This window comes from Ascidiella aspersa, chromosome 8 (genome assembly GCF_963924565.1).
Source record: "Ascidiella aspersa chromosome 8, kaAscAspe10.2, whole genome shotgun sequence".
NCBI lineage: Eukaryota > Metazoa > Chordata > Ascidiacea > Phlebobranchia > Ascidiidae > Ascidiella > Ascidiella aspersa.
Window position 1 is genome coordinate 5790418 of NC_139454.1, and position 27366 is coordinate 5817783.

Genomic DNA, 27366 nt, shown 5'->3' on the forward strand with positions numbered 1-27366 from the left:
GGAAGCCATGCGGCGTTACTTGAAGGAGCGAAACGACTCGACCCTGATCGTTCTGCACGCAAAAGTGGCGCAGAAGTCGTACGGAAACGAGAAAAGGTAATCTTTACCGGGAAAATAACGCAACAGGGTTAATACTGATACAACGGATAGCCTTTATTAGGCCCGTCGTGCCTACTTTTTTAACAAAGTGTTCCTGGTTGCTTCTTTTTTCGTGATTTTAAAACTCATTTTTGACGCTTGATAGTCCGCTAAAGATTGTGGCTGTTTAGAAATGAAAATGAACGTATTTTCCTAACCAAGTATTTGCGTTTATTTTGGTTGGTTTGGTAGTAGAGTGCGTGGTGAGAGATTGATTAAAGATGCCTTCGTTAAAAGCGTGTTTTTAGTGGAATGTCGCAAAAAATAGTTTAGCTTTACGATTTTCTACGGAAGAATGCGAATTAGTTTTAACAAGCCAAAAAAAGTGTCATAAAATGTGCCACGTGGAACCTGGTCTATGAAAAACCTGTTTAGCCATAACTAGCAAAGGCAACTTAACATGTAACTTTACGATACTCGTTCCGAATTTTATGACACTTGTCTTAAACTATTTAAAACTAACCCTGCAGCAAATTTTTAACTTTTTCTAAAAAAATAGATAAAAGCAGAGTAAACGTATCCGTTAGTTGCACGCTTTATTTCCTCCATAAAACTCATCCATCGGTCTTAATCATCTTTCCCTGATTTTCATCATAACCACGACAACATCCACCAGGTTCTTCTGTCCTCCTCCCTGCATGTACCTCCACGGTCCTGGATGGAAGAGGAAGCAGCAGATCCTGGAGGAGGAAGAGGGGAGTGCCGAGGCGGGTCAGGTGCACGCATTCATCGGAATCGGAAGCAGCGAACAGGAGATGCAGCAACTACACCTCGACGGCAAAGTAAGACTATATAGCAGTAATGTTGACATTAGAACTATTTCAACGTCTAATATAGGACTGTTTTTTGAAAATGAAACCAAAGCCGTTAAAAACTGTAGATCCCCTTCAATTTGAAGTTGTTTGTACTATTAAGACACTCAGTAATACTGAAATAAGAATAATATTAACGTCCAATAGAACGTATATCGAAAATAAACACCGTTAAAAATCTGTAGATCTCCAAGTTGTTTGTTTTAAGATCCTCTATAACAGTATTACTGAAATTAGAATAATATTACCATCTAATACAGTTTTTTCCCCTAAACTGGGGTCTATTGATCCCTCGGGGGTCCGTGGACTATTTTTAGGGTGTCCATGAAGGCCTAATTGAAATGTTGTTAGTCTATATTTAAAAATTAATCATGTTTTTAAAGAAAATAGATTAATTGAAATTAAAACGTTTTTGGACTTAATGTATATTTCGACTCTATTTCACTTGTACATTTTTTGACCGAAATCGACAGATTCATGAAGTCTTTTGTATTGTGACGTCAATGTATGACGTCATCCCACCGTGGCCCAAACGTAGCAAAATAACGAATGGGTCCACTGTAAAACAAGTTTAAGAACCCCTGGGTCTAACAGGACCTATGACACTGAAGAGAATTTTAACCCCAACAACACTTCTACAATTTAACTTATAAAACCTATGTCGATTTGGAACGTCATTATTAGGGCGAATATTTTTTGACGTAAAAAATAGGAAAATTTTGACCTGAAAAATTAAAATTTTGACAAATTTTAACCTAAATATAATTTATTTTGACAAAATTTTGACCTGTTAGAAATACATTGATTTAAATGAGCTAGGCGACATTAATCACGCGCTTTTATATCGTATATTGCTTTAATAAAGATATAATACGGTTAAAATGACTTTGAACACAAATCAAAACTAAATTTTTTTGATAAAATTTTAAAACAACTGAACGACGAATTTCAAAAAGCTGACTATATATTTTTTTTTATTTTGTAAACGATTTATGTGCATTTTTATTTGATTTTGACTTAAATTTTTGACAAATTTTGACCTAACGAGTAAATTTTTAACTTTTTTTGACAAGTCAAAAAATATTTGCCCTAGTGATGATAAAAGATTCACATAACTCGAACCCCTGTGTGTAACCCGGTCATTTTGTGGGAAAGTAAGCCACTCGGCTGCGATGGTCAGTCCAAGGGGTTACCGTGCCTCGTTAGAACGGCGGTAAAATAACAAGCGCTCAACCACCTGGACTGAGAACTGTTTGATCCGTCTTCGCCTTTCCAACGGCCGCCGAGCCATATGTGCAAACAATAGAGGTGCTCCACACTGTGACAATCTAAATTGCTAGGCTTGTTGGCATTCTGCTTCTTCTACCGCGAAATATTTTTTCAGCGTTTAATTTAGTGGCTCGTGGAGAAAATGCAAGAAATCATCTGACAACGTGTAGAGTAGAATGCGTGAATTTAGCCGCTTTGATGCGACCCACACATACTTAAAAAAATTACAAATCACTCAATTGTTTTAAGTTGGACGTTTTGGATAGCTACCCATACTTCAAAATCACCAGTCACTCAATTGTTCAAGTCCGACTTGTTTTTAGTACACCCTATTCTTTCGAATTTCGGGTATAATGGTTTTTATTTTTATGGTTTAAAATTTTATAGTTGTATGGAATAAGAATGTTTTTTGTTGTTTGAAAAATCAAAGTTGGGTATTTATATCAGGAAATAGCCGTTTTGATTGTACAATCCGACATAAAAATGTTACAGTCACCAGTTGATATTTAAAGCAAAGTCACTGCTTTCTGTTTTTAATTCCCATTTCTATGGAGCGCCAAAAAACCAAAAAGATTAAGAATCTTGCGCAAATAGGAGATTTTTGCGAAAGTTTTGGCAAAGTCTTTCCTTGCAAGTTCTTATTAGTTCGATGGTTTTAGCTTAGAGTTCGAAATATGACGTCATTCCACCTGTTGTCGACATCAAGCAACAATGACCTCGAATCCTAGATAACTCTATTCTTTCGCACTCTGTTTTAATTTATGTCGGCCCCGGCCGGGATTATCTCATTCATAACCCTACAGGAAGGCGGCGCGTGGCTAATTGGACGTGTTAATACCGCCGTGAAAATGTACACACAGACTGCCAGGCTTAAGGTCGAGCGTTAAGTTTCGGCCAGGAAACCTATTCACGACGTTACGGCACTTGGTCTTTCTAGCCTTGTTTTTGCTCATTTTGCCCAGGCCTTTCTTTGAAAAAAAAATTGAAAATCTGTCCTTCGTTCCTACTGTTTTTTTTCAGAAGTAAAGTTAAGGTTTCATTGAACAATGATATGGTACTGCAGACCCCCTTCAATTTTGTTTCTACTGTTTTTTTGGAAGTAAACATAAGGTTTCATTGAACAATGATATGGTACTGTAGACCCCCTTCAATTTTGTTTCTGCTGTTTTTTTAGAAGTAAAGTTAAGGTTCATTGAACAATGATATGGTACTGTAGACCCATTTCAATATGAAGTTGTTTGTATTAACAGAATGTGGATTGGCGTATGATTGTTTCTCGACTTGCTTCTCTCTGGGCCTGTGTAGCTCAATTGGTAGAGCGACGGTCCCGTTATAGCCGGAGGTCGTGAGTTCGAACCTCACTGCAGGCTATTGTTTTTCTAGCCTGCCCTGCTTGCATTATTGATCAACAGATTCGGTGGGTCTCGAATGACTTTCGGTGTACTAAAGTTAAGGTACTACCATCCCTTTTCGATATATTAAATTGTTGAAAACATCAGCCAATAAATAGTGTTTTAAGTAAAGTGTAACACAAACGTGTAACAGAAACTGCGAAACAGATTTACCCCTCTGATTTTTTTGGAAAATCATCGCCTAACAATAACATTGATTTTGCGGAAGATGTTATCCTAGACCGCTGTATTTTTGTTGCACAATGAAATACAACCTTGCAAACCGCTTCAAGAGAAAAATTGTTTTTAAAGTTGGATGTTTTGAAACACTATGTGCTGCCTTGGTTACTGTTTCACTAGTCATCTATTGGTGCAGTTTATATTAGTGTTGTTTCTTGTTTGCTTTCCCAACTTCCACCTATTTTAGATTTTTAAAAATGTTGGCGCCCCTTAACGTTTGGCAGTTAAAAAAAACTTTCTGGTTGTTTGTTTGTTGACGTAATGTATAACTTGCTTGGAGATTGTATTTATAATTCTTCCCAGTTAAATTAGAAAATGAGAAAAATGACAATTAATGTGTATCTGTAAGGTTCGTGAGAAATCATTGTGGGCGACCTCTAAAATTTGTTGTGTGGCCCTAGTTTGGGAAACCTTGTTTAAAACTAGTCACTTGAAAATGTTCGGTTCTTCTTCAAGTAACTTGCAAAGTAGCACCGTTCTACAATTTCTTTGTTTTATTTTCGGCTGCAAATTTATGCGTTTCAAGAAATTTGAAAAAACTCCGACTTGAAGTTTTTTTTTTCGCTTCACTCCCACTGCAAATTGAATTATTTTGGCGCAGTCAATGTTCTGACTAAAGAGTTTTATTTCTTAGACAAAGTGCTGCTAAAAAGATAGCAACACAGCGGTAGGGGCACATATTGGACACTTGTGCGTCGGATTGGCGATTTAATACTCTCCTTCACGTTTAATGTTTTTTCGCTTCACTGTAACTGCAAATGTAATTCTGTTGGCCAGTGTTCCGGCGAAAGAGTTTTATTCTTCTGACAAACCGCCGCTAAAAAGAAGCAGCAACATAGTGGTATGGATTTGCGACACACGCTTAACGTTTGGGATTTTTTCGCTTTACATCGACTGAAAAATTATAATTCTTACAGCGCAGCACGCGTCAATGTTCTGGCAAAAAACGCTAATTCTTCTAAAAAAAACTGCTAGAAAGAAGCAGCAACACAGTGGTAGGTAGGGACACGAGCACAACACGCGCCCGACCGGCAAAAGCGTCTTCAATCGGCCAAGCGTAAACCATCCACGACCGCCTTTCCCTCGGCCCGTCACCGCTACTCGTTAAGCCAGCCTCTAATCCCCGTGATTCCGCTTATACTGGCGCTTGTAGCCGCCGCCTCGCGCCCATCTCTCGCGTGCCTCACGTCAAGCCTTCCCGCTCTTCGACAAACGCGCGCAACCGCAAGAATCCAAGAAGCCGAAACTGCTGTTTGCTGCTGCTTGCTTTAGCAGTTTAGCTGCTGGCTGTTTTGCCTCGTTTGGTTGCTGTTTTGCCCATATTCGCGCCAGTTTTAGGAGCGGCGTTTCGATTCTTTTCCATTACACTTCTGAGCGGGGGTTTCACTTGTCAGAGAGAAAAAATGAGACCGTTTTTTCAAGCCGTATGACGCGCTGGCGAACTTTACTTGTTAGCTTAATGAAAAATAGCCATTTACTTTATATATAAGCAATAACGAAAATGTGTTTTTTGTAGCCCTTTTTAAACCGTATAGATTCTTGCTTGCTGTAGCTGCTGGCTGTTTAGGTTCGTTTTGGTCGCTATTTGGCCCGTATTTTACGCCTGTTTTAAGATGCGGCGTTTCGATTTTTTCCACGCTGTGACTGTCAGCTCCACTCACGCTTTTGAGAGGGAAAAAAATGAGAAAATATACTTTTAATATTAGTAAACAAAAAAATCAATTTGCTTTGATATGGGCAATCGCAAAATAGTGCACTTCCGTGGTACACATGGGATGCTTTTGCTGTATGAACATTGCAGTTTGAAATTTTAAAGATTTAACGAAGTACAGAACTTGGTCAACCGAAAATCAGTTTGTTTGGATGTTATATAATAGATATATTTCGCTACTAAAAGCATTATCAGTATCTAAAAACATAACATAATATAAATCAAGATGATTGTTTTTCACCATTGTGATTCAGGCAGACTCCTGTTATTCGAAAGAAAATTCTGAGTCTAAAATGTTTCAAATAACATGAAACTTTCAAGATAAAATATATCCCAAAATGATTAGCTTAAACTTATTTTTGATCTTTAGTTAAACTCCTAAATAGCTTTAAGCAATCTCTGTAAACAACACTGCAACTTATAGCATTGCTGTATGTCACTCGCCCGTCGGGTTTAAAGACAGTCCACCTGTGATTGAACTCACGCGTACGGCCTCAATGGGCAAAGACTTTTCAAAATGGACAAAAATCAGCGTTAGAAACTAAAACGATTTGCTGTTGTTAAATGTGGCGTGTGTGATAGAGGCAAGTCGACAGGCACGTAGTTTAGCCGCTGCGGTTTGCTGATAACGCCTGACGACACACTGCGCAGTTTCAATACGATTTTACATGTTTTTGTTCAGTTTTTTGTTCACTTTCTTGTCTTCTATTGAAAAGAGTAGAGTGTTGTTGATGTTCAGTTTGGAAAAATGGAAATTAGGCATTAAAATCTTAACAAATTGTATAAAATATAAAAAGCGCAAAATAGCAAAGCCTTGTGATTTAGATTTATTCGTTGGCATTTTGATATAATTAAATGGCATTTAACGAAGTTTGCAACTCATTCAGGCCCCTGCTAACCACCCCTAAAGCATTGAAAATTAAAAAAAAAATGTTAAAAAGCTTACAGATTGTAACACAATCATTGCAAAAACTGACATATGCCATTGAAAAAATGTTTTAGCATGTTTTTTCCCCAAAACATCGCAAACGACACAAATTTTTCCCCATACGTTTTTCGTTGTTTTGCGTGATAATTTTTTCGTAAAACACCGCGAACGACACCAAATCTTTCTCCAGTCGTTTTCGCTTTCCACCCCCCCTCTCTCATTGTATTTTGTGGCCAGAAGACGTCGGTCCCTTGCCAACGGGCGTAACTAAACAGCCACCGCGACCCGTGAGTTGTTTGGCGCCTGCGCGCAGACGTTGGGTCTGGGTTGCTTGATCTCACCCCCTCCCTACCCCCTGCATGGCACGGCTGCTTTAAAGTGGTGGCCCACTTAACAATTTTCGCATAATCCCTAAAACCCCTTAGGTTAATTTTGCTCATTAGAATTCAATCAATGACTTAATGACTTGACTTGCCAAGGACTAAAGTCTTCCTGACAAATAAGGGGAAGTGTTTTCATTAAGCATTTGTTTTGCAAAATTAGATTATAGTCGTTAATTTTTTTTCGCTTGCTATATGTTGCGTAAAAAAAACGTTTCAAATTTTGCTCGATGGAATTCGATCCCTGGATTCTTCGCATTGCTTCGGGACTCTTACGAATTGACTTATGCCAATCTGCTGAAAAAGTTTTGGGTCAAAATTGTCAAAATCCCTTAACAAAAGTGCTTCAGCGTTGCTGTTGAATTGATATATATATATACATGCCTATAGACCCAATTTGCCTGTGAAGAGTATACATGGGACTATGGGTGCAGATCAAGTATATTAATGGTTTTGTCTATCGTTATTTATTCAAATTTGGTCCAATACTTTTTTTGTATAGTTTAAAGCATTCAGGTAATTCAATATAACGTTAATTGCAAAGGCATGGCAAATTTAAATAATTTGCGTTCATTGCATTATTACAGCTAAAACCGCGAAAGGCGCTTTGATTAATACATAAAAAACTCTATTCGGACAAGAAGAGGCCTTTGATAGCCAGCAAGTCAAGTCTCCCTGCAAACGTGTCGGCACATGCAAGCGCATGTAAGGCACAGGTCGTTCCGCAAACCAACCCCGTTATTAGCCGTCATGCTGCACGAAAATTGCCAGTTCGGAGGCAGACGTTTGCGATTGCCGTGACGCATTTATCGTTTGCGTGGAGCTCACATTTTACGTTCCTAGCCAGTCCGACGCTGATTTTTCGGGCATGTTTGTATCTCTCAATACGCCGCTTACATTTCTGCGATGCTATAGTCACTGGGCCATCAAAATGATCGAAATGCGACTGTTTACGCGCAAAAAATACAAGATACACTGCAACGCGTATGTTGTCTTTTTAAAGCAGGTTTTCTTAACCAGGGGCGCGATAAGTGTTCCTAGGAAGTGCGGGGATGCTGAATCAGACACAGAAAATGTATTAGTGTAATTTATTTCTTTGCTTAGTTAAATGTAAAACTAACTCACTTTTTGGTATTAGGTTACTGTGTTATCAGTTACATGTAGAAAAATAAAATTACAATTTTTTTGTTTGCTATTTAAACAATCGCAGAAGGGGTAAGAAAATTGAATGGTGATTTGAAAGGGGTGCAGCAAGGTAAAAAGGTTAAGAACCACTGGTTTAAAGCGATATTTTCCAAACTCGTATACGCGCGTTCGATTTATGTTTTTTTTGCAACCCGCTAGAGTAGACTTTTCAAATGAAAAGCTCTTAGCGTTAGGTTAGGGTTTTCCGCAATTTTTTAAAATATAACCCGGGATTCCACCACGATTTCTGTTTCACTTCTGTCAACCTTGTTTTGCTCATTTGTCTTCTAAAGAAGCAGCCCGTCGCCTGCATTTCAAGTTGCTATGGGCAAAGGTTAAACGCGAGTCCCTAATGAGATTGTTAGCAAGGTTAGCTGTCTTAAGGGGTGAAATGCCAAGAGATGAAAGCGACACGTTGGTTTATAAAGAAACAGCGTGAACTGGGCCGATTGGGGCCTGCAAGGCTTTTCGATTAACCTGGTTTCCCTTCAGTCCGTTTATTGTCCCTATATATATATCCCTGCGTTGAGTACACATCCATAGCTCAAATACGTATATTTGGTTCTGAATAGCAACTGATACCACTCTGGTATCCGACGAATATCGACATTTGCACTAGGTATCGGGTTGGTACGACAATGATTATAGTTTACTTGGATTGTAGTGTTAAGCTGATATGAAATGACATAAGTTTGTCAACGTTAGTTAAAAATGGCAAAGTCCATACATTTATTTAAATGCAATAAAGAGTTTTAATTGAAATATCTTCTATAAAGTCATGTACATCCTAAATGTAAAGTTACATGCATCCTAAATGTTACCAACAAAAATTTGCAACCATTTACTCGTTTATATATATATATATATACGTTTGAGGCTTGAGGGAGGCTTTGCCTATACGCGTGAAACGACGCCTCTTGCTGCAATAAACCTTCATACGAGGGGAGGTCGTTTGTGGACGACGGCAAGAACGAGACGTGACGTCGATTTGCACCTGTCTGACTGCTCGCCCTGCCAAATAAACACGCTTTTATTACATTGCGCAGAATGTAGTGTACGCGTATGGCAAACGATTCTTCCCAGAAAAACGCAGGCATAAGCTCACAGTCAATCGAGTTCTTTCCTGCTTATCTCATTCGGTCGCATTTCGCAGGAAAAAATCGCCTTCCAAAGGCTGCTATCTTTCCTAGATCTGTGTTTATTTTGTAATACAGTTAACCTTCCGGGTTTATTTCGTTAATATCTCCATCCAAATGAATCGTCATATCCAAAGCAACAACAACTATAACGTCCAATCTATAAACTGTTGCCATCAGACATAGTAATATTAATCAAAAACAGATCCTTTGGTAATTGTGATTCTTAACCAACGTTTCGGCAACCTATGTAAATCGCCATCGTCAGGGTGAATGACACCGAAAGCTCTTATAGTACACCATGTCATAGGGAAAACAAGTATAACGTTTCTGTAACACTGCTATGCGGAAATACTTCAAATAAAGAAAAACAAAGCGGTACAACGACGTGCAGCCTATGAGTAAAATTTGCCAAGCGTTTATCCAATAGAACACGGCGTACTTTACTGCCATCCCTGTCACTTTGGGAAATTCAAGCCTTCTGCCGCCACCGCACCGCAAACCTTATCGTTTTGCCTCCAAGTCAGCGTTTTTGGCGCTCGTTCCAACAACCGTTTATTGGCTTTCATATGCAAGCAAAATATCACTGAGAAAAGGCTTTGTATAAGGTTTTACGCTGTCAACTTCATTATTGTCTTTACTGCACGAATAACCTTTTCTTTTTTTACACCAAGGCCATGGAGGAAACCCCATAAAACTGATTTACGTTTGTGGTTTTTAATTTATTTTAGACGGTTGTGCGAATTGTCTTGTCAACATTATAATACAACTTATCGTTAAACAGTGCATCTGATTATTCCAGATTTATAAAAATTAAAAGGCCTTTTTTAGGCATGCGGATAAAATCAAGTCTAAAAATTACCTCGCAAAAGTGAGATTCAAACTGGCGCTTTCGGCCATACTGGGGCGACGCTCTTCAACAAGGCAAAGCCCGGTCTCTTTGACGAGGCTGTTACAACATATTCTGTCTGTTTCAATATATTTTGGTCTCTTTGACTGTTTCAATATTTTAGACCCGAAAAAAGATGCAAGAAATATAATATTTTCCACCTTTTTCGCAGAACTTCTGCACGGCCAAGACCCTGTACATCTCCGACTCGGACAAACGCAAGCACTTCATGCTCAACGTGAAGATGTTCTTCGGTTCGGGTTCGGACGTCGGACAGTTCCACAGCAAGCGCATCAAAGTGATCAGCAAACCGTCCAAGAAGAAGCAGTCCCTCAAGAACGCCGACCGTTAGTCAAAACCTGACCGTTTTTTTTTATTTTATTTTTATTTTTGTTTTTGTTTTTTTAATACCCGACCCGCAGAGGTATATAGTAGGGATTAGAGATAGACCGATATATCGGTTTACCGATAATATCGGCCGATGTTTGGCTCCTACCGATATATCGGTATCGGTAAATGTGGGCCGATACTTTTGCCGATATTTTAGTACAAAAATATAATATAATTTTTCCTGTACAACAAACAACTGCGCAAATTTTTTATCAAAAAAAAATTTTGTTTTAGCATCACGCCAAGTTAATATGAAAAATAATAGTTTAATAATTAATAAAGGTATATAAACTAAAACATTATTAGGATTTCATTTTCAATTTATTCAAGTTTTGAACATTTCCCAGGTATATAAAAAAATCGGTATCGGTATCGGATATCGGTTGAAAAATTGTAAAGAATCGGGTATCGGTCCAAAAAATGGATATCGGTCGATCTCTAGTAGGGATGTCCGATAATATCGAACTGAAGCCGATACCCGATACCAAGTGATAGTATCGGTACACGTCTGACGTCTAAGTGGTATCGGTGCCTATATTCCTGACACTTAATATACGTATTTTTGAAAAAAGTAGGTATTTCAAAAACTAATTTGTTAACGTAGAATAACTAAACTCATTAACTTTCAAGGAAATTTCGGCCTGAAAAAAAATGCCTTTGTAAAAAATGCCTTTGGTCTTTTCAACTTCCTTTATTTGCTTATCGGTAATTAGGTCATTTGCCAAAGGATTCGATCGCAAAAAAACCGTTTTGTCCACAATAACCGAAATCGTAACGCAATGAAAAATGCCAAGTTTTGGACAACCCTAGTTTATTATAATGCCTGACCGTGCTTTCTCGTACAGTGTGCATCGCTTCGGGTACCAAGGTAGCCCTTTTCAACCGCCTTCGGTCGCAAACGGTTAGCACGAGATATCTCCACGTGGAGAAGGGAAACTTCCACGCAAGCTCTATCCAGTGGGGATGCTTCGCCATACATTTGCGTGAGTCGTCGCTGCTGCTGTGCTTTTGATTTGATTTGATATATAGGAAGCAGGATCGCCGCTTTTTGTCGAACTGGACGGCAATCATATGACCTAAATAAGAAGAACATATAAACGTTGGAATGAAACAGTTCGGAATAAGACCAACATAGAACTAATACCTAATAGTCGTAATAACGTCTAAATTCGTCGGAATAAGACCTCAATGGTCAGATTCAGGCCTATACAACCAACACCAAACCACACCACTAAGTACATCACTACCTCCCCTAATGATTTTTCTAAACCCTACCATTACCCCCTAATACCCCAAACAAGGGAAGAAAATCCGGTGCCTAAATAGCGGCGCCCTTACGGTATCAAACTAGGGCGTACAAACGTCGACACCAAATGATCAAAAGCCCCCGATCGTCCTATACCTTCTACCTACAGTTCCAGGCGTTTTTTTTGGCCATTTACGCCTTATTTCGATGAATTTAGGACGTATTCCGGCAGATTTACGTCTTATTCAGACGATTTAGATGTTATTCTGTCGTGGATATTACTGTGTATTTTTGCTATATTTTATAGGTTATTGCGCTGTAGATGTTGTTGCCTTGTAGGTCTTGTGTGTACCGTCTGCATAGTTGCTTTGCGCACGGCCCTTAAGTATTCGAGATAGTTGCTAGGATGCAGGGGAGCCGGATCGACGGCGTGACGTACTTTCTACCGGCAACGAATAATGTCTTATCGATACGGTTCGCAAAAGTGGTGCACTCCCTAGCTTAGCAGGTGAAAAACGAAGAGATACGTCGAATTTCAAATATATACCCTTCGATTTTCAAATTTCATAATAAATAATAAACCCTTCGATTTTCAAATTTCAAATGCTGAAATAGTTTAAACCTTTAAGGAGCGTTGATGGAGTTTTGCAATGCAATTTCTAATCGACCACAACAATTATATCGATCAGTAGGTCTTACGCCATTTTTTGTGTTAATTTTTTTTAATTTTCAAATCAATTCTTTCAATAAATAACGAGCCAAACCTAATTGCATGTCATTCGATAACAAAGTCCCAGTCCGAGTCGTTGCTATTGCTATTGCTATTTCAAGTCAATGATAAGTCATTTGGCGCTCGAAAATACCAAATCAGGTTAAGTTAAGTCAATTTAAGTCAAGACACTGCCCGAGATATACATGCTTTGGCTATTTCAGTTTAAAATTATGCCTCGACGCCGGCTTTTTTTTGCCTTTGCCGTCGACTTAACATGCAATCAGATTTCGAAGTTTCATTTTGGAAGTTTTCAAGAAAAGTTAGGCTTTGTTTCAGGGAAATCGAAATAAGCGCCAACAGCCGCTTTTTCACTGTTACCTGTTGCTTACTCGACAAACATCACTCCCATCACGAATCCCACGTATTCGCAACACCCGTACGGTTTGTTGCCATCCCTTTTTACGGCCCTTTTCTTTATTGAATGGATTTTTCCCACGGACGACCGGCCATTGAAACCCCTTCCCTCTCACAGGCGGATTGATTTACAAACAACAGACCCCGGATTCCCGTCTCACAGATGAATATTATGCGCGTCTGATAAGGATTTACCTTATGAGTAGGGCGATTATTTTTTGGCTTTTGTCAAAATTTACACGTTAGGTCAAAATTTGTCAAACTTTTTTAAGTCAAAATCGAACAAAAATGCACATAAATCAAAATAAAAAAACAATGGTCAGCATTTTGAAATTGTTCGTTCAGTTTTTTTTTTAATTTATTGTTCAATTTTTTTAAAAAAATTAGTTTTGATTTATTTTTCAAAGTCTTCATTAGAGCAATATACAGTATAAAAAGCGTGTGAATAAGACGCCTAGGTTATTTAAATCAATGTATTTCTACCAGGTCAAAATTTGTCAAAATAAATTATTTTAGGTCAAAATTTGTCAAAATTTAAATTTTCAGGTCAATTTTTCTTCATTTTTTGGTCAAAAAATAATCGCCCTACTTATTATGAGCAAGCGTTGGAAAAAACAGCATTAAACAGTGTGTCTGAGACTGTAGCTGAGCAATCCGCTAAAACATTGATACCAAATGAAAAGTTCAATGAAATTCTAAAAATAATATCCCCATGTATCTGATTTAAAACGGATGTGCAACACAAAGCAACCATTGCACAGCAGCGTGTCTGAGAGTAGCTCAGGGGTTCTTAAACTGGGTCCATAGACCCTTTGGGGGTACATGAACTAGTTTAGGGGGCCATTAAGGCTTAATTGAAATGTTCTTATATACTTAAAAAGTAATTAAATTTTCCAAACAATAGTTGGATTAAAAATAAAACGTTTTTGCACTGAATGTATTTAGACTCTATTTCGTTTTCACATTTTTTGAACCGGTATCAGCAGGTTTTTGAAGTCTATTTGTATTGTGACGTCAATTTATGGCATGATCTTTAAAAAATTCTTGCCGACACTGGACCCTGCGAAGCAAAACTTTTTTCCCGTGCTGTAGTTGAACAACCCGCTAAGACATACCGGGACCGTCTCTCTACCAACTGAGCTACACAGGCTCAGAAGAAAGCGAGTCGAGAAACAACCATGTCGCCACTGCTTACTGCATTCTGTTCGTAAAAGTATAGCCTGTGGTTAGGTTCGAACTCACCACCTGCGGCCATACCGGGACCGTCGCTCTGCCAACTGAGCTTATACAGGCTGATGAGAGAGGAGCAATTCGAGAAACAACCATACGCCAATGCTTGCTGCGTTCTGTTAGTACAAGAAACTTCACGTTGAAGGGGGTCTACTGTACCATTAGTGTCAGAAATTTAAAAAAATAAAAGTACACACAGCTTTTTATAGGCCTAAGGGGATCTACTGTACCATTAGTGTCAGGAATTTAAAAAAATAAAAGTACACCCAGCTTTTTATAGGCCTAAGGGGATCTACTGTACCATTAGTGTCAGGAATTTAAAAAAATAAAAGTACACCCAGCTTTTCATAGGCCTAAGGGGATCTACAGTACCACATCATCATTCAATGAAATCCACATACATACGTGTACAAATACTGTGATCTAGCCCTTTTGAAGTCGTATATCACTTTGCTTGTACACGATTAGATGTATGGATCTTTCGTTTTCTTTAGGGCGTTCCGATCTGCGCAACACACTTATGAAATTAAAAACTCGAAATTATAAAAAAAATGCGTTTCTTAACGGGCTTCCCGCGGTTCTTATCTCGCGACAAACAGCAAACCGGGTCCGTTTTCACTCGGGAATCGTCGTTCGCCTTTTCCCAGCCCGTCGTCTCTTTCCGTTCGCCGGCGATTTTCTCGATAGCTGGCTTCCGCGCGAGCTTTGGGCTCTGGGTCGACCGCTGAGGAAAACGCCCCTTTTTCGCGGCGGGAAACGCCCCTTTTCAGGTAAAAGGGTGGGAACCGCTTAATTTTCGCGGAAAAATGTTTTTTTTTGTTTTGTTGCGAAACGAATGACGGCTGCATAAGCGATGGAATTAAAACAATGCGATTAATGCGTGTCACAAAGCAACTTGCTAGAAACTCTGGCTGTTTTGAGTAACCTTATTCAGATGTGTGGTTGTGGTCTGGCCCCTTTAAGTAGTGCTGAATTGACGAAATGCACCCCTTGCGGTCATGGTATAAATTTCCTTCCCTTTAAGTTTCAACTGCAATCTAGTTTTAAACGACTTTTTTGGTTTGTATTTTTTTTGTCTAAATTCCGGCAAGTTTTTTCCGTTCTGTTTTTGGCCGAAATATATTTATCTTTCGAACAAATTCAGTTGAACTCTTGCTTTTCCGGCTTCTATATGTTAATTGCAACCGAATCTGCCGTCTTAGTATTTTGTTAAGGTCATAAGCCTTGAATTAGTAATTGGGAGCTATTGTTCTTTTAGTTTGGCCTTTTATACCAAGAAGGTCTCAGTTGGCGCTTAGAACAACTATATCGCCGTATACAGTACAGTACGTATTCTAGCCCTTCGTAATAACAGAGTGTAACGTTCTTTGGTGTTCCCAGGCGGCCAGAAGACGGGCAAAATCCCTAAAAAATTAATGACATTACGCCATTCGAGACCTTTTAGGCTGCTGATAATAGTACGCCGCTTGTAAATTTGTATTTGTGTCATGTTTTTTTTACGTTTTTTGTCTTGTATGTAGATTCCAGTTTTCTCCAAAAATTAGGCGTTTTTATGTTTGTTAAATTTCCGGACTTAATATTTCACAAAATGTTATACTTCCATTTACTTTCAATACGAAATCACAATATCCAACTGAACTCATATTGGACTTATACTACTGATACTACCACTTGACATCGAGTATCCGCCCCGTTCTTATATTATCCAATGTCCCTAAATGTTTTATTTATTTAATGCGCAGTGGACGACGACGAATCGGAATCTGAAGAGTTCTCGGTAATGGACGGCTACATCCACTACGGACAAACCGTTAAGCTGGTATGCTCAAACACCGGTATGGCACTGCCCAGGCTCATCATAAGAAAGGTATTAAGCGGGAAAAATTCAATTTTGCGAATTATTTTTGAATTATTAATTATGTTTGTCGTGTGTCGTGTGTAAGCGCACAAAATATGCTTTCGGAGAAGCTTACCGAAATTAGTCAGCCTGATTAGGATTGTAGTGCAATCAAGGCCAGGCTAGAAAAAACAACTATAGTCTGTCGTGAGATTCGAACTCACAACCTCCGGCCAAACCTGGACCGTCTCCCTACCGACTGACCTATACCGAGTCAGTAAAACAACAAACACGATACAGTCCAAAAACTTAATACCCTACCGAGTATGCACATTTGAACGATCTTTTTTTAAGACTATATAATATTTTTTTCGCAAAGTTTAAATCGGCAATACACCGTTTTTTTTTTATTGAGCCATAAAGTTTTAAACTCAAAATCCGAAGTTCGTGTGTATGTGTATTTTCGTTTCTTGTGCAAAGCTGTTTTGGAAAAGTTGTGCCAAATAATTTCTCTTTAGCTCCACCATGCGTTAGGTAAAAACGTCATCATCATCGATGAGCCAAGTTGGTACACACCAGCAACAGACTGCCGTTTTGTGTTAGAATATTATTTATTTCCAATTGGTAATGGGTGGCTATTTTTTGGAAAAATAATTGTTTGTTTACATGACAAGGAGACGTCAACCCGAAAGTATTTCCAATTTTGGAGCATAATGGTTGGAGGTTAAAGTGTTTATCGACAAGTTCAAAATGATGCCTACTTCGGGATGGGCTTTTGTATTCTTACTGCGCCTTACTACAACCTTCAACCATTATGCTCCAATGCAATGGTATTGATTTTTAGGGTATTAGGCTGAAATTTTTGCCCAATAGTTTTATAAAAATTTTCTTGTCAAATTTAAAATGTTTACGTTAGAGCTCAAAACCTTGGTTAACACAATGACTTGTATATTTGTTACTAAACGTTGGCTCCATTCTTATTTTAACAAAACATTACCTTGAATTGTTGACAAGTCAAAACAACTTTATTCGCCTGCTGAGCTGAGCTTTTCAGGCGGACTCCAGCCGTAAGACCGTAATAAGAACAACATCAACGTCTGAATATAACATAGTTCGGAATAAGACAAAAATAGGACTAATGCCTAATAGTCGTAATAACGTCTAAATCGGAATAAATCGTAAACCGTCGGAGTAAGACCTAAATGGCCAACCCCAAACGCCACCCCTCAGTACATCACTAACTCCCCTTATAATTTCAACCCTAACCCAGTTTTCTAACCCACCCAGTACCAACCAATAACCCCAAACAGGGCCGAAAAATCCGGTTCTATCTAAAGGTTTTGGCGTTATTTTGGCCATTTAAGCTTTATTACGTTGAATTTCAGACTTATTTCGACATGTTTGTGTCTTATTCAGATGATTAGGTTTTAAAAATTATGTCGTGGATATTACTATGTATTTAGCTTTATTATGTAGTTGATCTCAACACAATGGTATTAAAGATTTTTCTGCTTTAGGTATGGTTGCTTTTTAGGTCTTATTGTGTGTTCTCGTTCAGACATTAACCGAAGGCGATTTTTGCAGGTCGACAAGCAAACCGCCATTCTGGATGCCGACGACCCGGTCTCCCAGCTTCATAAATGCGCTTTCTACCTCAAAGACACCGAGCGAATGTACCTCTGTCTCTCGCAGGAGCGTATCATACAGTTCCAGGTGCGACTGCATAACACTAACGACTCTGGAGATATCCAATAATTTGTGTTTAAAACTGATACCTTATGCATGAAGTACCGCATTCCAGACCGATATAAACGACGTAACTTCTATGCTTACATAAGTAAAATTGTCCAAAGAAGTGCAATGGTATTACGTTACACCGCAAAGCCATCGCAGACTAAGCGACGGCCCCGGTATGGCCGGAGGTCGTGAGTTAGAATCTCACTGCAGGCTAGTTGTTTTTCTAGCCTGTCCTGCTTACATTATTGATCGACAGATTCGGTTAGTCTGCAATGGTTTTTCGGTGTACTGTGATACGGAAGCTGCAATCGTTGATCAAAATGCGGCTTACGAGGGGCTAGATCACAGTTATTAATAAACACATGTGTGTGTGTAACTTGCATCTTTCATTGTATTACGTTGTAAGAATATCAAAGCCCATACAGAAGTAGGTATAACTTTGAACTGATGATGTTGTTGAAAATATATAAATAGATAACGTTCAAAATGCTCCCTACTTCTGTCAATAAGTTCAAAATGATACCTTCTTCTGTATTGGGCTTTGATATTCTTACTACATCTTACTACAACCTCAAACCATTATGCTCCAATGCAATGGTATTGATTTTTAGGGTATTAGGATGAAAAAAAAAATTGTTTTTGAGTTTGGAAGCCAAATATTCTTATTGGAATTTACTTTTCAAAGTTAAAATCTTTACGTTAAAGTTCAAAACAAGGCTGCTATGCGCAAATTATTTCGCTATCGGATCAGCGCCGATAACACCAGAGTATTATACGAGTACCGATATCACTTGGTATCGGGTATCGGCTCTGATCCGATATTATCTGGCATCCCTACTCACAACTCGGTCGAATGTGTTCATTTTAGGATGGTTGGTTAAGTCATTTGGGGAAAGGATTTGTGATAGATAAACCCACTGTTCGGTCTGTAGTCTCTAGTTTTGCCGAACAGTGTTTTTACGGCCTTCCTGGTTGATAAAATGTCTGCCACATTTCTCATTCCGTTATCATAAAATTATCTTTATTTATTCACAAAACAAACCTAGTCTGCTTGCATCGTTGATCGACAGAGTCTGCGATGGCTTTCGGTGTACTAATGTTACGTAAGCCGGTAATCGTTGATCAAAAAGCAGCTTAAGAAGGGCTAGATCACAGTTGTTGAACACATACGTGTGTGCATCATTCATTGAACAAACCTAGTCGTTTCCATTTTTGCGTCGCGTAATCTTTTTAGAGCTGATATTATCATGTCTACTCTTGTACAAGACATAATTACCCGAATGTCACGTGAACTTACAAGCAGATCTAGACCCCTCTATGTAATTATTGAAGGGCGTAGCCCCGTGGTAATTGCAACCCTTTGCTTCCCACATTTTAAACTTGTTAAGGTTAGAAAGCGCTTTAGTTTTTACAAAAAAAGTTCGAACGCCTTTATTCAAAGTGCCACCCAGAATATAAACACTAAACAAGTATAAAAATAATTTCTTCAAAAGATGCCTATTCAATATTCATAGGCACAATATATATTTATCTTTAACATATTATGAACCTGTATAAAATGTTATAAAATGCAACAGTAGTTCGGGGTTATACCGTCTTTTATTATACAAATCCTTTGGTTAGCTATAGTGCAGTTAATACAAACGTCCAGAAGGCAGATATTGTTTTGCAAGTTTTGCAAATTCAGCCACTTCCAAGATAAAGCAGCCACCCAAGTCAACAATGCTTTAAATTGGGCCACAGCTCCGACGGGAGTTAATAAGGAATCCAGATAAAATGGCCGGGCAAGCTGAAAATCAAAATAATTGTTTCAACCTTTATAACAAGGGTGCTCACTTTTTACTGAATTATAGGTCGGCGTCTTGCGTTATATTTTCTTTAGGAAAACTGGTTCGCAGGATGATTATATATTTGAAAAACCAAAGTCGAGATTAAACTTGTCGAGCGATTTGTGTATAGTGTTTTGTCGCACGATAGTTTTATGCTTTTTGACTATTTAATTATACTTGGCCGTATTCTCCTGATATAATTAAAGCCGCTTGGAACGTCCGATATTTTTGGATTGCCACCGATACCTGACGCTTGGTAATTGCATCGGTGCTCATCTAAATCTGTAGGATAACAACGGGTGCGGACAAATTTACTTAAGTATTTAAATAAGGGATGTCCAACCTGCGAAATTTTTGTGCGGCCCGCTAGTCATTTTTACTCCCAAGTAGTATTTTAAACGTTCAATATTAGCCTAATTAAAATGTACAAGTCAGCTTTTAAGGGCGCACTAATAGTATAATATGGGTAAATATATATATATATAATATATATATATATATATATATAACTCTAAAGGCCCGTTATAACTCTAAAGGCCAATACTTAATCTTGAAACTTAATAGGTTCTGCGGCCCATTAAATTATTTGTGTCAATGCGGCCCACTATAATAAAATGTTGGACATCCCTGATTTAAACCATTGTTTGAGCTAACGCCTTTTGTACGTTGGACGATAACTGGTTTAGAATAATTTTAGTTGACAACGGAATCTAACTCGTCTTTTAAACGCCTTTAAAACTAAATCAACTGGTGGCTAAATAACTCACCGTGGCTTTGAACCCCTTTTTTTCAACTTTATTTTTCATGATGACTAGGGTGATTATTTTTTTACTTAAAAATAAAAAATTTTGACCTAAAAGAATTAAATTGTGACAAATTTTGAACTAAAAAAATATTTTTTTGACAAAATTTTGACCTATTAGAAATACATTGGTTTAAACACCTTATTGTTGTTTGAAGTACTGCATTAGTGTCTTGGCGTCGTCATCACACGTTTTTGATGTTTACTGAATCACAAGCAAAGAAAGATAGCAAATCCTGTTCAATATATTTGTCCAAATCAGCGATACACAACTCTATAAAAGAAGAGTTAGGTTCGAGCTGAACCTAATGCGATAACTAGGCATGCGTGGTTAATGCTGCCGGCTCGCGTATACCGTATATTGCTTTAATGACGATTTTATACAGCTAAAACGTCGTTGAATATTATTCAAAACTAAATTTGTTAAATAAAATTTTAACTGAACGGCAATTTTAAAAAGCTGAATATAGTTTTTATTTCATTTAAACGATTTATGTGCATTTTTAATCGACTTTGTCTTGAAATAATCTAGACCTAAATTTCGTGTAAATTTTGACAAAATTTTGACTTTTTAAAGTCATAAAATAATATCCCTAATGATGACGGATTGGCAGGCTGTCAATTTGCAAAACAAATAAAATATCGCAAAATCCCGACACTCGATCAAGGAGGTAAAAGGCCAAAAAGGCCAAACACCTTTGCAAAGAGATTGTAAAAAAATTAAAACATTGCTTAAAAAAACTTCCAGCAGCACCGGTGCTGGTTTGGGCTCCCATTTTTAAAAAGATGACGCAACGCATGACGTCAAACAACTTGGACTGGCATTTCGCAGCACGTTTTTATGTCGCGCGTGCCCACGCACAAACACCCGATCCGTGGCGGCAGAATACGACCCACGCACGCCGTATCCGTGCCTGCAGGGTGCCGGCACTCCCCTGCGACCCCGATTTAGCGCAGGCATGCGGATATTGTGCAGTAGCTAACGGTTGGATTTCGCGAAACGTTAAACCCCTCCCGAATACTTGCGCCAATGAAACTGCTTTATTGCGTTGCGTGGCCCAGTTTTCGGCCGAACAGCCGGCTCCTTTCTATTTAAACTAGGGGTTCTTACACTTATTTACTGCGGACCCTTGAATGTTATTTTAGCTTTGCACGGACCAGTGTCCACGAGAAATTTTTAGAGTTGACGTCATAAATTGACGTCACAATACCATAGACTTCATATACGATTGGATTTGGCGAAATGCCAAACCCCTTTCGAATACTTGCGCCAATAAACTGGTTATCGCGTCGGGTGGCCCACCTTTTGGCTGGAAAGAGGAAAAAAAGTTACTGTAGCTCCATCTTTTTTGAATTAATTACGGTCCAGGATTTTAATTACCTTCCCAACGCAATTATGCCTAAAATTTAAATTTCCTCCGCGAAAAAGAGGTTGTGTTGCTTATCATGTCGTTGATGCACGCCCTCGAGTTTGTCTGAAAACTATTCCAGTTTGTTTACACGGCTCTAAATAAGCGTCCGCTTGCCAAAAATAAGGCTTAGTAAATTACTCGTTTCTTAGCAATTGTATTGCCTTGAAGAATATTTTTTTCACGAAATAGGTGATCGAAAAGTTGGCAGCATAATAAAATTTTGCCGGAAGAACAATTTCACAGTTTGAGCAATTGTTTGCAAATAATTTTAGACTGTAAACTTATTTAAAAAAACAACGAAGGTGGCCAACATTTTTACCCCGCTAAAATTTTCCCATTTAAATTATAAAAAAAAATACTTTGTTTTCACATTTTTATTTTTGTACTATTTCCCTTGTTTTTTTTTTAAATGTAAAAACAAAAAATCCTTAATCGCAATCAACACTTGTTTGCCTTCAAATGACAACCCGAAAAAAAAACAGCCAGGTCAGGTTTCAGCCCCATTTTTGCACGCGTAAACAAGACGCAAGCGCGTGCCATAAAAGTGTGTCGAAGCGGCGGCCAACACCAGCTTTGGGAGGAGTTTCAAGTATTTGCTCAACATGTTGTTCTTGCGTCAGCCTTGCAAACCGTTGTAACGCTTGTTAAAATTTTTGTGCGTGGAAAATTGTTTTGCAGCGTTGCAGTTTTTTATCGCGGGTAAGCCTTACAGCTGTCCGGCGTTTTTGTCTTTTTTCGTCCGAAAGAAAACAATTTTGAAAGGTCGACCGATTTTTGTGAGTTTTTTCGTTATGACAACCTTTAGTGGCTCCTGACGCTTCTTGAAACTTTTAAAGCTTTGGGTGTGTTTCGTAGGACTTTTCGGTTTTTACATTTTTGTGGGTCGCTTAACAATTTATAACAGGGGTGTCCAACACCACGCGTGCACGCGACCTAATAAAAAATGGCACGCAAGAAAAATATACCTAATTTGTTATTCACCCAATCGTCAAAAAATACTTGATACTATTTTACACAGTAAATTGCCATTGTTTATTTACAATATAAAACAATCGCTGCAATCACGACAACTATCAGCTCACCGACGGACACTTGAGAACAGTAATGCGAACTGCTACTACACGTTTTATTATTTTTTGTAAAAAAACGCTTTTATTATTAGAAAGAATTAGTTACTAAACTTTGGCACGGGAAGAAGTTATAGGATGAAAATTGGCAAGCCGACATGTTTGAGTTGGACACCCCTGATTTATATACTTATCGTGGAAAAATAATATTGGGATTTTATTTTGTGTTTAATAAAGCCCCACGTTTGTGATTTTCGTAACTCATTTGGTAGCGTCGGTAGACAACAAACTGATATTTTTTATTCATGAGACTATGTGGGAAATACGGCAGTAGTCAACCATTTTGTTTTCCATGAGTTACTCTTTATCACTTATTTACCCTTTTCGCTTTGTTTAAATTGGTTCTAATTTTCGCTCCCAGTTTTCTTTATTTTTGAAAAATCACGCATACCATGCGAATTGGTATAAATCCACCACCCGACGTTTTTAAACATTCTTTCGATTTGTGTCTCGTGTCGAAGTAGATTGCAAAGCATTTGGTTTTAATTTACGCTAAGGCTTTTTTTGCCAAGTTACAGAACTCTAGTTTCAATCGTTACGCATTATACTCTAGGTTAACCCAACATCTTAATTTTTACCATGAATTGGCGCTAAGCTTATCATTTAACGTATTGTTAAAAATGCGCTATGTTAAGTTTAAAATTAAATGGAATGGTAGCTGCTTTTACAATGAAACTACGATTACACATGATTAAAATAACACTTGTGAACGTAACATATTTCGTTCAGGTTTGTTGTTATCGAGGTTGCCTTGTCCGCGCGGCGCTACTTTGAATTAGATCACCTTTTTTTCAGAAAGCCATAGTTTTCTTCTGACAGCCTGTTTTGTTTTAAAATTACTTTGCTATGTTCAATGAAACATGCACACACATAAGTGTATGTTACTGCGATGGCTTTCGGTGTATTTTGCTATGTATATGTATTTACTTCATTTTTAAGGACCGTTTTTTTGTGAGTAGTTTGAAAAGCCTAAGTATAGTAATCCCTTGACGTTTGTTCAGGCCACGCCGTGTCCGAAGGAGACCAACAAGGAGATGATTAACGACGGTGCTTCGTGGACCATAATCAGCACCGACAAGGCCCAGTACACTTTCTGCGACGGAATGGGACCCACCGCGAACCCCGTAACCCCCGTACCCAATGTTCACAGCTTGCAGGTACGACGCCAAAGTCGAAATCGTAGACTTTGCTAACACTTGTTTTTATGTATTTTGAAAATATTTATCAATCCCGGACAACACAATGCTCTTCCTCTTAACGTCTGACTGTTTTTTTCTCGATTTTTAATGTAATGGTAAAAACTTGACATCACAATTGATGGGACACGCTTAAAAAAGTTAGCACTATACTACCTACACACAAACAAAAATGGAGAATAGTCATGTTATTTGTGCTATGTGCATTTTAATATCTCTGGTCGCGCCTAGTGGAACCTTGACCCAAATAGCTACAAGAGGAGCGACTGATCTTTTTGACAATTACGCCTAACTTTTTGTTCAATGTTAAGATATCAACCACAATCAGCTTACTTTTCCTTAACCTTTACTTTAATCGTTTTTTTTATATTAAAAACTGGTCTGCTACTTATGATCTTAAACGCCTTCCAATTTCACACGTCTCCTTGTGCACACCAGACTTGTACAACTAGAAATTTCTAGTTTTCTAATTTATTTTATATTAGAGCAAGATGTGGCTTATTTTAATTCTTATTTAATTTGTGAATTGCTTGTGTGCTCTAATTCTATTTCTAATCTAATTATAATTTTACCAAAATTGCTACTTTGTCCAACGGCATTTTTAGTCTGTCAGTCAAAACAAAAAAACTTGCATTACAACTCCTTGGTTAACTTTAACAGTCTAAAAAGCATTGCTATGTCTAAAATTATAAACACATATTTACCACTCATTTTGTACATAAAAAGCATAAACACTTATTCACCATTCACTTGTTTTATTAGAATAATTTTGCGATTTAAATTATTTGATTGTGAATATTAAAAACTAGTTCTATTTCAAATTATTTTTTTAAAAGATTCGATACTTTTAAATTTGTAAAAAAAATCGGTAATTTCTAAATCTAATTTGAGAAAACTAAAATGATCTAGTTCTAATTCTAACCTAATTTTAAAAAGCCAAAATAAATCAGTTGTCCAAGTCTGGCTCCCAATTGCAGTTCCCTTTCCACAAACCCTGACGAAGTTAAAAAATGAGCGCTTGTCATTCTCCCGTCTGTTACGTCACAGTTGAACGGCGGAGGCGACGTGGCTATGCTGGAGGTCAAAGGTGAGAACTTCACGCCCAACCTGAAGGTTTGGTTCGGCGAGATTGAGTCGGACACGATGTACAGGTGCGCCGAGGGACTTCTCTGCGTTGTACCCGACATTTCAGCCTTCCGTGAGGGCTGGAAATGGGTCAAGGAACCCGTTCAGGTAGACTTTGTCTTTTAGTTACCGTTTTCCCCCTTTTTAAAATGCTTTTTTTAAATCGTAGTAAGAATATCAAAGCCCATGCAGAAGTAGGTATGATTTTAAACGTTTCTAATGACTCGTTGTTCATATTTAGCAAATAATACCTACTTCTGTTTTGGCTTTGGCATTCATTCTACGTCTTACTACAACCTCCAACCATTACACTCCAAATTTTCTAAATCATTTATTGATTAAATACGTTGTATATTTTTGGTTGTGAGTTATGTCGGCATTGTTTTATTGATTAGCATTTACCGACACAACACTAAGGACAAACAAACTGTTTTACGCTTCAATATGTTCAATGAAACATATGTACACATATATGTGTGTTAACAACTGAGATCTAGCCCTTCTGAAGCTGCTTTTTGACCAACGATTACGGCTTACATATCATTAGTACACTGAAAGCCATTGCAGATTCACCGAATCTGTCGATCAATGATGCAAGCAGGGTAGGCTAGAAAAACAACTAGCCTGCAGTGAGGTTCGAACTCATGACCTCCGCTCAAGCCGGGACAGATCGACAGATTCGGTGAATCTGCAATGGCTTTCAGTGTACGCTTCAATATGTTCATACTTCAATTTTACCTAAATTGTATCCAATTAAGACACCTGATTTTAGTCTTAGTCATTTGGTAAATCGACTTAAGCCAAGTCAACTCCCCCAAAAAGTCAAGCCCAGTCAAACTTTAAGGTTGTCGTCACGAATACTTTGATAGGTTGTTTTGTGACTCATCCAAATAAAATTGCTGGAGAAATGCTGAATTAACTGCTGTCACAAAGAAATAGCTTTTTAAACCTAGAGTAAACTCTTTTCGATAACGTTTGTTTTTTTCAAAAATGTCTAAAGTTTGAATTTGTAATGTTGATTCCGAAGAAACAACACCGAAGTATACTAATTCAGTAATTACAACACGTATTCGATTTTCGCAGCTCTAATGTAAAAATTAGCTTTTTAAACCTAAACAGTTTTCATTAACGTTTGTTTCTTTAAAAATGCCTAAAGTTTGAGTTTTGTCCAAGTCAAGTTATTTTCCCCAAAAAAGTCATTCAAAAATAAGAAATCAAGCATAGTATTCACCCATTTAGTCAGTAGAACACTTATTTGATTTTCGCAGCCCTAACGCGTGACTGTTTCTCTTCCCAAAGGTGCCGATCAATTTGGTGCGAAACGACGGCATCATCTACGCCACCAACCTCACCTTCAGCTTCACCCCGGAACCGGGACCCAACAAGCACTGTCCAGCCGTCCTGCAGGTCATGCACCCCCACAAGCGGCCCATCTGCCCCACCTCGTCCGGCCAAATGCCCCCCACCCCGGGGTCCGAGGACGACCGGGAACCCAACACCCCCCTCATGAAGAGACAAGCCCTCGATGTCCGCGGGATGCCCGTCTCCTCATCAACGTCTTCTTCGTCTTCCGGAGAATCCACGCATCTCAACGGCGCCGCTTTGAGTAACCTGCTGCGCTCGGCATCGTAGCGGCGACACCTGGCGGCCGTGCGACAGTAGACTTGCCCTCCGAGCGATGGCGCTCGCACGCCACGCGAGCCACGTTATCACGATGCCCAAGGATGCGAGGGTCTATGGCGGAGTTACGACACGATAGCGATCGTCACGAAACTCAAGCGTGATTTATTGTCAAAGTTTATCTGATTTGGTAATTTTCGCGGCCCTTAACCGTTAGTAACAAAAAGTCACCTTGGAATGACTAAAGCGAGCACACGGGAACGTTGGAGATGGCGAATGGGAACGAAAACGCTATCACGCAACACACAAACGTGGGATTTTTGACGGTAGCAATGGCGTTTCTGCATTTCCAAAACAAATAATATGGCGTTTTTGAATCCGCTTTTAATTTCGCCGATCCCCTTTAGCAAACGGATCAATGGAAATAGTTGGCTTTTAAGTGTGCACCTTTTCGCAAAAAACAAAGCAATCCAATCAAAAAGTTCGTTTTTCGACCTTGAATGCCACTTGTATGACGTCACTCGTACCGACCCAAAGGCAAATCGTATCTGGTTGCGTCTAACCGCTCACGCCGGCGCGGTCTACACGAACGCGCGAAATGCATTGGAGC

General features: G+C 38.5%; 1 protein-coding gene across 1 annotated transcript; it reads left to right on the plus strand.

Annotated features, from left to right (window-relative positions):
• On the plus strand, window positions 1-27038 carry LOC146135501 (suppressor of hairless homolog). The gene is made up of 9 exons (XM_083395220.1): window positions 1-96; window positions 755-920; window positions 10252-10426; window positions 11315-11452; window positions 15814-15938; window positions 17493-17621; window positions 23817-23972; window positions 25059-25244; window positions 26436-27038. Exons 1-9 carry the CDS (start codon window positions 8-10, stop codon window positions 26766-26768), a joined length of 1497 nt encoding a protein of 498 aa, XP_083251346.1. The 5' UTR covers window positions 1-7; the 3' UTR covers window positions 26769-27038.
• The last annotated feature ends 328 nt before the right edge of the window (window positions 27039-27366 follow it).